At 37.0% G+C, this 16,826-nt stretch overlaps 1 protein-coding gene across 1 annotated transcript in view; it reads left to right on the top strand.

The window, feature by feature from the left end:
* The window catches only part of LAMA2 (laminin subunit alpha 2), a 330,175-nt gene that overhangs the window by 176,901 nt on the left and 136,448 nt on the right, over positions 1 to 16,826 (top strand). Inside the window, exons 13-16 of the mRNA XM_056488060.1 lie at positions 831 to 938; positions 1,529 to 1,740; positions 7,741 to 7,852; positions 11,286 to 11,399. Coding sequence (XP_056344035.1) covers positions 831 to 938; positions 1,529 to 1,740; positions 7,741 to 7,852; positions 11,286 to 11,399 — 546 coding nt within the window. The remainder of the gene's footprint in view (positions 1 to 830; positions 939 to 1,528; positions 1,741 to 7,740; positions 7,853 to 11,285; positions 11,400 to 16,826) is intronic.

The following is a 16,826-nucleotide window of genomic DNA, read 5'->3' on the forward strand; positions in this document are numbered from 1 at the left end:
CTGTGCTCAGCAGTAGGCATTGGAAGGACAGAAGAATCCCTGTGATTTTAATGTTCTTGGAGAGGAGGCTCACATTGCAATGAAGTATGAAGCAGACACATTTAAAACTCCAAATGTAGCTCTTGCAGGATTTGATTTACTTATGCTGCTTCCAGTCAATTAACAGAAAGCACTATTTCTGTGCTGAACTCTGTCATTCAAGTCTGCAGCTTTTGATTTGCATCATACTACATTCCATTTTTAATGGAATAACTTGTGTCAATGCCATGGTTCTGGGGGCTAAAAGAGCATGGAAAAAATATATTGCTGTGACACAAGAACCTGGTCATTGACTTCTCACATTGTAGGCTAGGTCAAACTGAGCTAAAGGGCTGAAACATTGTTTTAAAGTAAATTTACTTGATTCCATCAGGGAAAATTCTTACTTTATTTTAGGTTACAGTTCATGCTAAGAAAAACATCACAGCCCTTTTTTTCTATTTTGGTAGTTTGATCCATCAATGAAACTGAAGTTATTGAATTTTCTGTAGGTTGCTAAAGTTGCTGATAAAGAGACCAGCATAAGTGAGGACCATATAACTGAACAAATACACTGAAAGTCTAGTGCAAGTGTCTGGTGGAAATTTGCACAGATTTCTTATCTGTTTCTGATTTCTCTGTTAGTCTGTGGTTTTAAGGAATTCACAGCCTTCAACAGCTGTAACCCTCAGGGATCTGCATGTGGTTTTGCAACACTAGAAATCTACTCCTCAAGAAAATTGCCCCCAAAATGGTTAAGGCCCATTTTCTTTTATTTAATTAGATCTTCTTTCTGTCTTTTTTTTCCCCAGGTAGCAGCTGCTGGAGGACATCTGAAATATACAGTCTCCTATCATGTCACAGAAGAAGAAGAGGAAGAAACAGCTAAATTGATGATTCAATCTGATGTCATCATAGAGGTATTTTCAGCCAAAGAAAGAAATAAAGAAAATAAAGAAAAAGAAAGAAAGAGACAAAGAGAGAAAGAGAAAATGTCCTGGTTTTTTAGATGCTCGGTGTGAATTCTGATGGTTAAGGACACAAAACAGAAAGGTGCACATACTTTCAGCTGATTTCTAGTGTGAGAAAATGGATACACTTCAGAAAACTTCAATATTTCAAGTAGTCTCTGGTATTATTGCAGTAGCTTAGAAAACTATAAAGATTCCTGTTCATCAATGAAGAAATAGAATAGTTGGTCATTTGAGGTTACACTTTGACATTTTTTCAGTAGATCTGTTCTTTTGCACCTCAGCATTATATGAATTTACTTTTACCAATGTAGAGCCATATACCATGACACTAGGTTTTATCTGAATAACCCAAACTTTCTTTTCCACTGCTTTTCAGTTCTATCAGGCAGGCCCATTTAAGATTTATGAAAAGTGAGTCTTATTCCTGATATTTGTTATTCTTGTAAAATATATTATTCAATAAATCATGTATCCCAATGGGCTTTTTTTCCATTACTTTTTCATGTTTAAATCTCTCTCTTTCATGCTCTCTCTAGGGAGGTGACTTGAAAATCAGCACTCCAAAAGGGATAATTCACCTGCAGCCTTCTGAAGAACACACTGAAGAAATTGTGCTGAAACCAGAGTCTTTCTCAGTGCATGGCACCGATGTTCCCGTCAGCAGGAGGGAGTTCATGACTGTCCTTGCAAATGTGAAGAGGATCCTCATAAGAGCCACATACAGCAATGGGATGAATGCCATCTACAGGTGAATGTGAGGAACGGGTCCCTTTGCTACAGGCAGCTTCTCAGAAGAGTTGTTATCTCTCTTCAGAGAACAAGGCTGATGTAATTTAAAACACTTTAATTTATTCTCGTGAAATCCATAGCATTCATTTACACTTTCAAACTTTTGTTAGTATGTTTTTCATTTTGGGTAGACAGAGGGAGGAAGGCAAGAAGCAGCAGAAAGAAGCAGCCTTTTTAAGAATTGAAATTGCATGGACTATTAAGGAATGAATGACAGTTTTATAAATATGTTTATTTTGTGAACACAGTAATTCCCATGTATATGGTAAATCATGGAGAGCAGTAATAACATGTTGAAGTAGGAAATGATATATTGCTTATATATTGTTTTTCCCATTTAATGACCATACAGGGCCACATTAACAGTGAACCAGAGAATAATATCCTGAGTCTCCAAGCTGGAAAAGTGCCTCAAGGGGAATTTTCTATGTTTTTAATCAGGACCACACATAGAACTGGCTAATCCCAAAGCCTTTCTCTTGATTTATGTCAGGATGCTGCGTGGACTGCTCAAATTCACTGATTTGATGTGAATTCTTCTGAGTCCTCTGATAAAATTAAAGACATATGAGATGATACAGTTGTTCTATTTCAGTTGTTGCAGTATGTTTGAAACTGTAAAGCTCATCTTGCATTTTAAATTTTCCTAAATGTATGAACAAATACTCCAGATGTGCTAGAAGAAAACTTCTCTCCTGATACTGTGATTAACATTAATAGTTAAGTGGCATAAGTAATATTTTTAAAATGTGTAATGAAATTGATTGCATTGTAGCTTTTTACTCACAAAGCATGAAACCTGAAATGCTCTCTAATCTACACATCAGTTGATTCAGTGGCATAAACCAGTTTGGAATGGAGGGATCTGATAGCACATCTAGTGATTATTTGCTGAGAGCACAGACACAGTTTTTGCTTCTGTGAAATTTCTTAAGCAATCTAACCATAATTTGAATACTTAGGTAATTAAAATATATCCTGAATTGAAAGGCAGGTTGTGTCAACAGCATACAGTTTTCTGATTGGAGCTTTAGCAGTGTAAATTTTTTCCCTGCAAAAGAATTCATATCTCTTCGGTCTCTGTCTTTTCCTGTGGTTAATTAGTATGTATTACATCTCTGTAAGTAAGTTTGTGAATTATAACTAGCTTGAGTTTGGGCCAAACTGCTTCCTAATTTGCTCATTCAGTCATCAACCAAAATTCTTTTGCATCTCTTTGCATCCAGTTTGAAAGCATTTCATGGTCTCTCAGCTTCCCACTCTGGTTTTTGAGGAGAGCCAAAATACCAGGCCATAGCTCCCCTCTTATGCACTAGGAGCAAATCATGAGAAGCTGCTAATTCACAGCTTACAGCTGAGACTAGTGGGAGCTCAGTGAGTGATGATCCTCTGCTCTCTTCTCGCCAAACCATTATTCAAAATTTTCCAAACTATAGGAGTGCAGGAGCAATTTTGGGGTGAACAGTAGGGGTGTTCATGATTTTTTTAAAGCAGATATGCAGGGCTGGGTTTCTTTGGGCTAGAAGTCTTACTGAGTAGTATGGAAAATGCAAACTTTTAAAGGAGATATGTATAATTGACTTGCCTGAAACGAAGGTGTTACTAAGTATAGGAAACAAACTTCAGTTATCAGAGGTTCACATGTATTTGAGTGCTGACATTTGTACTAGTAGGAGAAGAGGGGCTCTCCTACAAAAAGCATTTTGGCTGGGCAGTTGTGAAGAAAGTGCAGTGCTGGATGTGTAATGGCTCCATCCTGCCTATGCTGTGGAACAGCAAGGGTGGGATGGATGAGATGCCCTCTGGGCAGCAGAGCAGAGCTCAGGTAAGCACACACACATAGCACTGGCACAACCTATAGAATGTGACTGGTAAGTAAGATATGGCAGAGCTGTCTGGTAGATTTAGAAGACTATACATCACTGCCTGCATCCCAGATTATTGCTTTAGCCATTTGGTCATGTGTGGTGCCTCACTGTTTCACTGTCTTGTTCATATTCAGCCTTTGGGAACAGTTTAGTGCTGTGTTACAGATAATTTTCTGAAAGCATTATTTTAAAACACACTTTGAGAAGAGCTCTGCAATGCACATATAATTTAAGCTTTGCATGTTGGTAGCCATCAGCTTCTAGGTGTAGTGACATTACACCTGTGAACATTGGTCCCTTAAAGACAGCGAGTTAAAAAGGAGCTAGGGGAAGGAACTGAAGTGATTTTGAAGAGTACCTATTTTGTTAGAAATGGTCTTATATTGCTGGTACATTTCTAGCTGTCCCTCTGATGTCTCTTACCAGAGAAGAATGCAGTGGTTGCTGTGTATTACTGTGTAATAAAGTAAACAATTTTATTGAGTGCTCTCAGAGTGCTCATTGTGGTTTAGCATGACAGAAGAGAGGATGTGAAATTTCAATCACAATTAAACAAATTAAGTTTTTCATCTTTGATTTAAATGTAGCAATGATAGCTTCACCTGTTAAAGTGGGATTTACTGAGTGAAGTCTCCTCAGAACAGTTCATGTTCCCAGGCACCTGTTGTAGCAGCAACAGCATCTACTGCCATCCAGCCCAGCTTATGATCTCCTGTGTAGGGATATTGCTAATTTTCAGGATGTGCCTCATGACTGTTTTATATTCTCTTTGACTTTCACTCCTGCTAAAACATACTAGGTGCAAAGCTGTGCTCAAACCTTAAGATCATGCAAAATAGCCCTTTTCTCCATATTCTGCCCATTTAGTTCTTCAGGAAAAATGTAGACCCTATGAAGAAGATGTTCTTTGTGATATCTAGGGCTGATTGAGAACTCCAGAGGAGTTGATGGTCTCCAAAGGAAGACATTTTTGAAAAGAAATGGTGTAGAGCTAAGCCTTAATAGATAAGTAGATATGAACTGAAAGGTTTTTATTGTCTTTAGACAGGTGTATGCAGTGGACAGATGGTTATTCCTCTGAGAGGGTTAAGAGGGTCTGGCAGAGAGACAGAAATATTGCAGGGTTATTAGATCCGTTATGAATGACAATTTCTGCCTCAAAGCACCAGCAGAATTATGTAACACACTAATTAGAGATTGCTGCATTAAGCAACTTGTTCATTTAAGTACTGAAAGTTTTCAAAATGGATAATGTCACTACATGTGTAAGGCTTCCAAGGGTGCTATTATAATCTGTGCTTAAAAAGGGACCAGAATGGAGGCATAAAGTAACTTTCTTGCAGTCATGTAAGAGAGAGACTTTAAAATTCAATGAAGCTGTCTCCAGTTGGCAAGAGCTTTAATTTAAATATTCTACTTTTACCCTTGTTCAGCTTAACCTACTAGAAACATTAGTTACTGTTATGCTTTCAGGTATCCACTAAACCATATTAATGGAGTAATGCTGGGTTTGACTCAAGCAGTTTTGTGTACATTTTTTTAGGTAATTTTAAGTTTGCAGTGTTGTTATTGCTCTGTGGCATAATTAGGAATCTTTCTTATCTGAGTGGGCAATTAGATGATCAAGTAGGATAAAAACTGAGAATACAGAAATGCATCAATCAATCTGAAAGTGAACCCAGCTTCTGTGTTGAAAACCTAATCCTTCTCTAACTTGAGAGAGTTTCTGGATGGTTTCAGTTAAGTCCATCTGTGGAAGAAGCAGCAGGCCAAGAAAAGATAACTCTCTCTTACTGTTTTATTTGAGCTAATACTGTTAGCTTGTGTTTCAAAGAAAGTTTAGTATCACTGTTTATTCAGTTTCAATATTGAGGCTGGTCACTGATGATAAGTGCTGCAAACATGCAGAGAGGCACTGGAAATTGGAGTGCTAAAAGTGAATAGATTGCTTGCAACCACATAGAGAGGAGTCAGTGCTAGACACAAGGAGAAAGAGGGAAGAAGAGGCCAAGGGTTTTTTTCCATATGCAGAATTGGCTCTGAGACAAATGAGCAATGATTGGGTCACTACTTCATGTGCCTTATGTAGCCAGTGTGATTCAGACGCCTGGCACAGCAGACAGTAAACTATGCTGATACTGCCTGAAACGTCCCCTTCCCTTTTAATCTTGTTTGTTTTTAGAAGTCAACAGTTGCCTGCTGACAGTAACAGTCAGCTTAAATATTTGGTCTTGATGTCTAATCTCAAATTGTTCATGCATCTCCAGGATCCAGTGCCCCATTACTGCCAGCATTATGTATTTTAATGAATGCAGAATGGCGTTGAGGAATCAAAATTGCAACATCAAAATGGGAGAAAAGAAAATCACTGCAGCTTTCTTCACTGAGTAACTGTTAATGCTAAAAACTGTTAAACACATTAAAATCCCATTTAGCAAATAGCAGAATGTAATGAAAATTGGAGCAATTCAGTGAATACAAATGTGGGATAATACTGGGCGGATTGTTTCTGTATGTTAGTGCTGCTCTTTGTTCCAAGATCAATGCTTAGAGGGAACCAGCTGTAGCTCAAAGGAGAAATAAAATTTGACCTTTTATTATACAATTGTTTCTTCATTTACTGACTTTTTTCCTTAAAATTTTAGATTTTTTTTTTTTACTGGTAAAGCAATCACTATCTCTAATATCCTAGAGATTGGTTATCTTATTGTAAAGAAAATTCAAATTGCAAGATTGCAAAATAATTGTACAGCAATGGAGTGAAGGGGATATACTGAAAAATGAGCGAGATTTTACTGAAGATCTGGATAGGAATAAGCATCCTTCTCTTTAAACAGTATCAAGAACCTATTACAGAGTTTCTAGTATCACATAATCAGATGGAAGTTTCTAACTGTGTTATGCACAATGGTAATCCCTCCAAAGTCCAGTCATATTCCTAGTGGTGGTAAAATTTCTATTTTTCTGAAACTTCTGTCTTAATTTCAGAAATGTTCCCTTTTCTTCCCCGTTACCTTTCATATTTAACTTGTTTGGAGTAGTCATAAAATCGAGTGGGAAAATATTCTGTCTTAAGCTTTCCTCCAACCGCTGAAGTAACAACAAAATATTTTTCTTGGATGTTTTCTTGTCCAAGGTCATCCAAATAATTTTCAGGACCAAAAGATAAATGCCCTATTATAAAGACAAAAAAACCTTTTTTAATAAGATGTATATCGCAAATAAAAGATATTTTCTGGTGAAGACAACTTCAAAACAAGCTCTTCAAGTAGCTCTAGTTATCAAACATTCTGTTAAGATTACTGAGTGAAAATAGAAGTAATTTATCCTCTGTAATATATTAATGTTCCTTCGAATTCTCATAAGAATTAAACTCCCAAATCCCAGTTTCTCTCCATAGAAAGATACACTTGAGGTAAATTACATCTTTCTCTCATCTTACTTCCATGCATTTGAAATAAAAATCATGGTCACTGTTCAGCTAAACAACAACTGTTTAATGTTTTTTTCTCTGGCACTGGAGAGACCAGGGTATATGGCAGAAGATTTCCATTTTTTTTCATGTACATACATTTTTCTTTCATATACATAGTACTTAGATCCTCAGTGCTTCTGCACAGGGCTGACTTCTTTTCCAGAGGTTATATTTCCAGAGTAAAAATATATATCCAAATATATATCCCTATATCCAAAACTTAGTAATATAATATTTTAGAAAGCTGGGATAGTGGTTCATAAATTTTTAAGGCCTTGCTTAGTGTCAGATTTGCTCTATATGCAGCTGCAATGCAAGCTGGCACATGTGGCTTGCAGGCCAGGAATAGCCTTCTATCTCCTGCTTCAGTGCTGTAAGACTTTTTAAATCTATTTTTATCGGTGGGTATCTGACCATAGTCACCCTCACATGATGAACAAAAAAAAGTAACAAGCCTACAGACATATAGTTTAGGAAGAAATAGATGAATATGAAAACCTCCTTATTTTTAATCAGGAAAACAAGCCACTGCATGTCACTATGAGTGTTTGTTGTGTTCAGCTGCACATATCCATCTGATTTGCTGTTTTGCCTGTTTAATTTCTGTTACATCCAGACTAAGAAATGTTATTATGGAAGCTGCTGACCACACTTCAAGGGGGAGAAGGGTAGCATCTGCAGTGGAGTTGTGTGAGTGTCCTCCAGGCTATGGTGGTACCTCCTGTGAGGTGAGTATCATGATGCAGTCTAGTTCAATGTTGCTAACACTGTGATAGCTGGAAGCAGACAGTAGACCTGTGCTGGTAGAGAATAGTAAGAGAACTGTCCATTCTTGTTAGAAATTTGCCATGGCTTGGCTAGATATCTTTATTTCCAGGTGATGGTTCATTATATCTGATAATATTTAAAATCTGAAATTTTACACTCCTGTGATGATTTCCAACTTATGAGAAGACATTTTGCTTGATTAAAAGGAAGTGGGAACAATATTTGTGCTCTTTAGCCAATTGATAATACAAATGGATGAGAACAATTAGAAGGAAAATGGCAGTTATCTGACCTGTGTGCAGCACAGATGGATCGATTTATTTGAGTCAGTGGGATTGAGTTTCTTCTTATATTTTCCCAGAGCTTTGCCATTTGCCTTGGAGTTGTTGAGAATTGTGCTCTTCTGTGTCACTTTATTTTGGTCCTATAACAGATAATAATGTAGGCATGTGCTCAGAAAAATACCCCTTTCCCTAACAAATTCATTAGTTCACACAGAATGTGTTCATACAAGTATGAGTATGATTAACTACATCACATGGGCATTGCTTGGGGTAAATAGAAGCCAAAAAATATTCTTCAAAAGCTTTGCCTTTAAGGAAATAGTTTCAAACACCAAGATGCTGTGCTTCACAAAACTACAAACAGTATGCCATTTACACAGGCACTCTAGGCATTTGCTTGTCAACTCTCTTTTTCTTTAAAAATTTTCATGCTTATATGTGATATTTAGGGTTTAGAGTCTAGTCTCATGCCAAGTGTGGTTGGTTGTTGCTGGGGCTGGATGAGCTAATGTAGAAAGAAGGCCTGAAGGAATTAATGGATATTCCTATCACTCCCAAAATGGTACATATGGAAAAATAACTGGAGAAAAGTATTTTTTACCTCGGCTGCGAAATAATTTTAAAGCCTGATCATTGTCTGTCTGTTCAATTATTTTAAGAAAAATACTAGATGCAGTATTGCTGTGTTTCACACTTTTTTTCACTTGTTCATTTATTCTCTCAGTGCAGATTTAAGCATGATGTCCAAGAGAGTAATTGGAAAATCCCTGACTGCAGATATTTCAGTGTCTACTTTTGTTGTAGAAGCTGAAGGGCTTGGGTGGAATTCCTGTCTTGGTGTTGCTGAAATTGTCTGTCCAACATTATGTCCTTCAGTGCTAAACCTTCTCTTCAATCATAAACAGTCCCTAAAATTTGATACATACCTAAGGTCATACAAGAGAAAGCACATATATGTAGCTACAAATTTAAAGTTTCTATGCATGCTAGTGGGCATAGAAAGATTTCCAGACAGACAGACAGTAGTTAAGAAACTATGGAAAGAGAAGTTGAAAATGTCTTTTTTTTCCCCAGTTGCCATTTTTGTTTCTTCTTCTGTTTACTTTCAGCCTTGCTCAACATTTTATTTCTGCCAGTTTCTACCAAGCAGTGTCATTTTTATTGATTTTTTGCAGTTTCTCTGTTCCATTTTCTCTTCATTATTTAATTTAATGTATGTATTTGTCTCTGGCATAATGATGATGTGGTACCTGGCATAGATGCTGCCACACTAAAAACAACTATTATTTTCTTATTTTCATGCTATGAATGTTTTGACATGATCTTCCAAAGACAACAATCCCATTTAAATTATCTGTCTCTTTGAAGATTTTCCATTATATAAATTTGGAATTTATTTTTTATAAGACCAAATAAAATACGTACATTTTTGTATGTGTAGGAACACAGAATTCCAAGCACGGGTGAAGCAGATAAAATTTTAAATTTCTAATACCAATTAGACCCCTTTGTGGTAGCTACTTTGCTCCACTCATGAATTTTCTTGCTTTTGTCAACGTCTTCACATCTAATTGCTCTTCTCCCTCAGATTTGTTCCCATTCTCTGTGCCCTTTTACTTCTGCTCCAGAAGGAGTTGTGTTTAACTTGCATCACTGTGATGGTCAAGAACTTTCCCGGCTGTTGAATATTACACAATTTCTTTTCTTAAGATCTCAATGTGTAATAGTTTAGTTCGTTTCTGAATCCTGCTATTGATATTTCATGTCTCAGCTCTTAAAATTAGTGACTTTGGAGCCTTTTTTTGAGCAATGTCATGTGTATCTGTGCACAAGAAATTATTTTCAATTGCCAAAAGAGGGAAAAGATTTCTAGATCTGTGCAGAAACCACTTGCATCTCATGCCACAGAAAGAAAAATGCAGCAATTTATTTTAACCTGGTTTTAGATTTTGGGTTTTATAACTCTAGATTTTTTTTTTTTTTGGTGTTACAAGATGTTTTTAGGAATATGTAACTAAGAATGTAAAGAAGGAAAAATAAGGATAGTATCTCAGATTTTGTTGTTTTTTTTTTTTAAAGAATAATTTCAATTAATTTTTAGATTACTTCCAATTTTCCAAGAGTAAGACAAAAAGGGACATTTTTATTTTTTAAAGAAGATTCTGTTTGTTACCTTTTTGGAGAGTGTATGTGATGGGGAATGGATTTTCTTTAATTAAATGGATTTCTTTTATTAAATGATACTTTAAGTATTCTGTCAATGCAAAACTTTCTCTTTGCATTATCCAGATGCTTTTGAAGGTCATAAATCTGTCATGCACTTTTTTACCTTATGAAAAATTATTGGATCATGTGAGCAGTCTTATTGTAGAAGGATAGTTTGCAAAAGCTATAAAGACATTTGTGAAATATATAGTAAAGAAGACTGCTGCTTGACATCACATTATGAGCAAATGGAGTTGGTGAATTTTCACTGATGAATCACAGCTATATGGTGTTACATTTCCTAGAAAATTACTGGCCATGCATTTAATATTCATTTGAATTTTGCATTTAAAAAATAAAATTAAAATTACTATTTTTAAGGAGGGCAATTTGTAAATAAAAGGATAGCCTTGTTTTCAGCCTGTGCTTTGTTTCAGTGTAGTCTTTTCCTGGAGTCCTAACAAGACTAAATGGTATTTTAATTTCTCTTTGTGCCTGAACTCAGAGAACATTTTTGTTGTTTTGAGTTTTTTTCCATCCTTCTCTCTCCTTCAGTATTTCAGCTTCTGGCTGTTTTTCAGTCCGTACCTCTTGCTTTCATGCTTTCATGCTTTCATATTTCAGTTCTTCATTTTTCTGCTTTATTTTACTATTTCAGAAGAATTATCAAGTTAAAGCTTCCTCTAATCCCACACCTGCAGCTATGGCTAAGGTCAGTGCAAAGCCACAGCACCAGAAAGGGGAATTTTCTAGAAAAATGTTGGTATTTTTATTCACTTGGCAAGTTTGTTCATTTGGCATGTTTGTTGTGTCTGCGAACATCAAATCCAAGAAATTTTTAAAAATCCCTTTCCTTCCTCTGTTCAAACAAGAGTTTAACTTTTTAATCTGACTTTTCTTGCAGTCATGCTGGCCTCGGCACAGGCGTGTGAATGGCACAATCTTTGGTGGAGTTTGTGCACCGTGTACGTGCTTTGGTCATGCAGATGTGTGTGATGACATGACAGGAGCATGCCTGGTAAGTGTCCCTACAGGAAACAGTGGACGTGGCCAACATCAGTCCAGTGTGCCTGTGCAATTGAATTAGTGACCTCTGAGACCTGGAATAACCAAGAAGAAAAATGCCAGGACTAACAGAAGAGATTGTTATGTTGAGGTTAAGGATCCCCTCATACCAAGATATGGTATCTTTAACAGTTAAGAAAAGAAAATATTTTATTTATCACATAGGATCTATGTTTTAAAATACAATAGTTTTAAGGTATGGCATGCAGAAAGCAGCAAATATATGAATACTTTTTCATGCAAGATTTATCTTCCCCTCCCATTTGTCTCCTCCAGTATATTCAATTTAAAGTATGTAGCAGGTAACTTTGTAAATTCTGTTCTAGTTTGATGAGAAGATATTTTTAATGTCTTCCTTCTTCTAAATTTATAGTAAACCTTGAAGGAACACTTAATGAATTGTACTAGAGAAAAATAATAAAACCATATGATCTCAGCTAAATCAGATTTTTTTCTTGTAGGCTACAGAGATTTTACGTAGTTACCTACTAATTCAGCAATTAAATCTGTAATATTATCCCTAGTAATCCTACTAGCACACCGTTTCCCGCCTGTTCAGTAGCCTTTTGGAATGGGTGAATTATGCTGAATATACTTTTCTGATTGACTCAAGGGCATTTTTAGTTTTATATTGTCTGACATGGCATGAGGCTTGAAACAACATGTCTAATTTCATTAGTCTTGCAGAAGCACAATTTAAGCCAGTGCCAGTTTAGTGGGATATACTCTCAGTTCCCTGCAGAATTTCAAGCAGACTCTGTAATGTGCATGTTTCTAAATGTTCTCTTTTATTTCCTTAAGAAAAACCTGCTGGGAAAATGCCAAAATGAAAATTCAGGCTTTTTCCAATATAATTTGGCACTTAGAATTATTACTGTTCTTCCTGTTTTGCTCATAGAAGATGTTTAATTGCAATGCAGTGCAAAACAAGATATCCTTAATGTGTGGATCAGTGGATTTTTCAAATTGCTTTTTCATGAATAGAAGCTTAAAATTATTCTCAATTTAATTATACTGTAAGCCTCAAAGAAGTACCTAGAATGAAAAACACGTTTGACGTGACAGTCATGTTTTGAATCTTTTGCTTAATACTCAGTGAAAATGTTTATCGCTAGGGTAATATGGATTTGTGTTTCCTGACAAAATTTTTCTTGCATTAATGACCGTATTCTCCAGCTACAATGTTTATAATATCCGTGTGGGATAAAATCAATTAACAGGAGAGACAAGGAAAGGAAGAATCTTGTTTAAGGTATGCTATAACTGTTGACTATTTTGCTCAGGGGTACGTAGCCAGATATAAGTTCTGAGGTTTTTGGCTTCTGTGTCTTCCAGTTTTAGCCCCTGCACAGCTTCCTTCCTTATTTTTGTCTGTAGCACCAGCCTGGATAAAAGAGAAGGCCACGAAGGCTGCATATTGCTTTTTGTGCTTTTTGGCTGATGTGAACTGTTGACTCAGGCAGTGGAGCTCCCCCTTCTGATGTTTCAAGGGTGCTGGTGTGAGATAACACAGCACTGACAAGGAAGTGGAAAATAACCAGCTGAAGATGTGCTTTCATCTATACACTTTATCAAGCACTCTGTATTTTATGTGTTCTGTAGCTTATACTAGATCAGGCTAGAGAGAAGAGGCGCACAGGGAGCTTAAAATCAGTTCTGGATTTTCTTACAACTTTGAAAGCACTGTAAGTCAGATTGGTTAGTATCCATGCAGGCTATTAAATGCTTCTATTCAATTTGGATCATAAGCCTTTTGAAGTGAGAGAGAGAGAAGTCTGAATGCTGAAAAAGAGAAATGTTTCACATCAAAGGCATTCTTTCTATTGAGGTTTACACAGCCTTTTGGCCTCCTTATTATTATTCATGGTGTTTTTTCAGTAATACAACAGACAATTTAGGCACCTAATTTACTGATACGATACTTCTTTTTGCTCTTCCTTAGCTTTGAAATGTAGTTGAAAAGAAGCTGAAATTTGTTTTTGACTCGTGATAAAAGCTCAAATCATCTACTTTGACACAGGCCTGTATAAAAAGCTCATTTTAACATATATCTTCCAGTAACCTGCAAAGCCCTTTGATCCCCACAGCAGCCATAGAGGGCTGCATGATACCTTTTCCTCGTTACCATTGTGATATACATAACTGCTTTGGTACATAGGGCAATTTGGAACATTCAGAAATGTTCTTTTGTGCTATTACACATACACATTTACAGTAGTTTTAGGAGGTTGGTTAAACCTAAACCTTGTGAAAAGCAAGCACATTTCAACGTGTTTCATTGCAGGATACTATGTTCCTGTTAGTAAGCCAAAGAAAGTAGATCTTTCTCCCCAAATATAAGCTCATATTGCACTAAGTGGGCAGTCTCCAGTGGCATCCTTTTCATATTGTATTCCTCTGTGTCTAAGCAGCATATACCATGTAGGGTGAGGCCTGTGTCAGTGCTGATGGACATGTGCTTTAGACAGTGTTCATCACCAGAGCTACAAAATGTCTTTACTCATCCTCACATACAACATAACAAAATGATATGTCCTAGCCTAAATGCAGTGCAGGCTCTTGTTCAACTGAAGATATGTAACGCCTCTGCAACATGCTGATTACATTTGTAGTGTTACACCAGGAAAGAGGAATGTCTATGTCATCTTGACATTACGGTAGTTTGAAAATTCTAGCAGAGCTTATTCATGCTTCCAAAGGCAGAATACCATTGTCTGGTCTAGACTGTTGGGAATATGCTAAATTAGGCTCCCAGTCTTTCTTTAGCTGGCTTTAACAGCTTCCCTGGTTGTCTCTGTGACAGGTATCCTGAGGAAGGGCAGCAGCATGCCAAATGAGCTATCTTGGACTCTGTCATAATCCCTGTATAAGGTTTTATTTTCATCACTACATTCTACTCTAAATGTTTCTTTCCATATTCATGTACACTCAGCTGCATATGCAGGAGTGGTTTTCAGTGTGAATTTAGGGTTTCCCGATATTTGGCATAAAGAAGTTAATTTGGTTTCCAAAAGAAAAAGTAGAACTGGCTTCATAGGAATGGTGGAAAACACTCTACAGGACATCAGCCAGGCAGCTTGTAGGGACCAAGGTCAAAAACTTTTGGACAAAAATAAATCCCACAGTTTTAATTACACAGAGGTTGTCTAACTGAAGTTTAAAGATGTTCCAATGTAAAAGAGGTACAGAAAATTAATGCTTTCGAAATAGTGTGAGATGCAATTGAAATCATTGTATTGAAATGACTTTGGATTTGAAAGAATAAATATTTGGACATAAAATTCTTCCTGGCCACAAAGTTTATGGATCTCTGAAGAAATGCATGGATTTTACCAAAACATTAGATCAATATGTTGGAACAACCTCTATTTCCATGGGAATGAAAAAAAACAGATAGAATGTACTGAGCAGGTTAAAGAAATTGATCACAATTTATTTTAAACCCAGTCTCATGACATGGAAAAAAACCAGTATAATTTTCCTATGGATGTGAAATTAAGACATCAGAGTCTTAAGCATGCTTTAAGGAAATAATCTCAGTATAATTAGATATTGCTCAAACCAGATGATGTTCAAAACCATTGCTGTACATTTGGCAAGTTTCAAACTGAGATTCAGCCAATTGATATCAAGAAAACACAAATCTTTCATGAGTGTTGATAATATTTTTAGAAGGACTTGTCTACTTCAGTACTTAAAGTACTGATCTGTAAATGTGGCAGATTAGCAAGACGTCTAATGCATCACTGAAGAGAGCAGGCAGATCAGGTCACATCATGTTTTTTGTCCTGTAAGGTCCAATCTGGCTCAGGGAGAAAAGTATAGGATACACACGATCATTATTTCTCAAATAAGCTAACATACATTGTATGGTATGCTTAGATTTTGGTCCTGTATATATGGGGTACTCTTTTTTTTGTTAGTTTTTAAATCTAAATATTGATTCATTGCTTTTGAACATGCTGGGGACCGTCAGTACTAGTCACTTTTTAAGCACTATCTCCTAAGAGCACAGGAGCAAGCAATTCCAAAATGTCAGAAGTCAAACAGGCAGAAGACCAGCTTGGCTGAGCAAGGATCTTCTTTTGGAGATAAGGCAAAAAAGGAAGCTACATGTGGGAAAAAAAAGGTGCAAGCAAGGTTGGGTGATGTGGGAGGAATACAAAAATGTTGCTTGCTGCTCTAGAGGGAAAAGTGTGGTCAAAGCTCAATTGGAGTTGAAGCTGAACTGAAATTTGGGGAGCAATAATAAGAGGATTTTTTAAAATAAGTTAACAGCAAGAGGTAGTGCAGAAATAACATCAGCCCACTACAGGATGAAGATGGTCCCCTCACAAACAGGGAGATAGGCAAGGCAGAGATGTTTAATTCTTTCTTTGCCTTTGTCTCCAACATTGATGATGGGCTAAAGGAGTCCCAGTGCCTTGTGCTGAAAGACCATGGCTGTGAGCGTGATGAACTCTCAGCATACCCTGAACTAGTGTGGCATCTACTGGATCCATATGTCTGTGGGGCCTGATGGGATTCATCCAAGAATACTCCAAGAGCTGGATGATGTCATCCTGAAGCCTCTCTTAAAGATTTTTGAACAGCCTTGGGAATATGGAAAGATCCTAGTTTAGAGGAAGCTGGCTAATGTTTGAATTTTCAAAAAGGTCAAGGGTGGAAGGGAAGGCATGGACACTGTAGGCCTGTCAGTCTCATTTCAGTGTATGGCAAAATTATGGAGAAGGTTTTTCTGGGAGGTATTGAAAAACACCTGAAGGGTGGTGCAGTCATTGGTCACAGCCAGAATGGCTTCATGAGGGGAGAATCTGGCTTACCAAATTTAATATTCTTTTATGACAAGGTAACCCAGCTAGGTGATGAAGGGCAGTCAGCTGATGCAGTCTTTCTGGATTTCAGTAAATCTTTCAATACTGTCTCTCACAGGATCCTTCTGGACAAAATGTCCAGCACACAGCTGGATAAACACACCATGGGATAGGTGAGCAGCTGGCTCATGGGTCAGGCACAGAGCGTTTGAGTGAATGGGGTGACATCAGACTGGTGTCCTGTCACTAGTGAGGTTCCACAGGGCTCCATCCTTTGCCCTGTGCTCTTCAACATCTTCATTGATTACTTGAATGCAGAACTCAAAGAGTACTTATGTAAGTTTGCCAATGTTACTGATTTGGGTGAAGCTTTTGATTCTGTTGAGGGCAGAGAGGAGCTGCAGAGAGACCCAGACAAATTAGTGCGATGGGTAATCGCCAATCAAATGAAGCTTGACAAAGAAAAGTGCCAGATTCTGGACCTGGGATGGGACAACCATGGAAGTATGTACAAACTGGATATTGAGAGGCTGGAAAACATGCCATGGAAAAGGACCTGGGGGTTC

Source organism: Oenanthe melanoleuca, chromosome 3, assembly GCF_029582105.1.
Source record: "Oenanthe melanoleuca isolate GR-GAL-2019-014 chromosome 3, OMel1.0, whole genome shotgun sequence".
NCBI lineage: Eukaryota > Metazoa > Chordata > Aves > Passeriformes > Muscicapidae > Oenanthe > Oenanthe melanoleuca.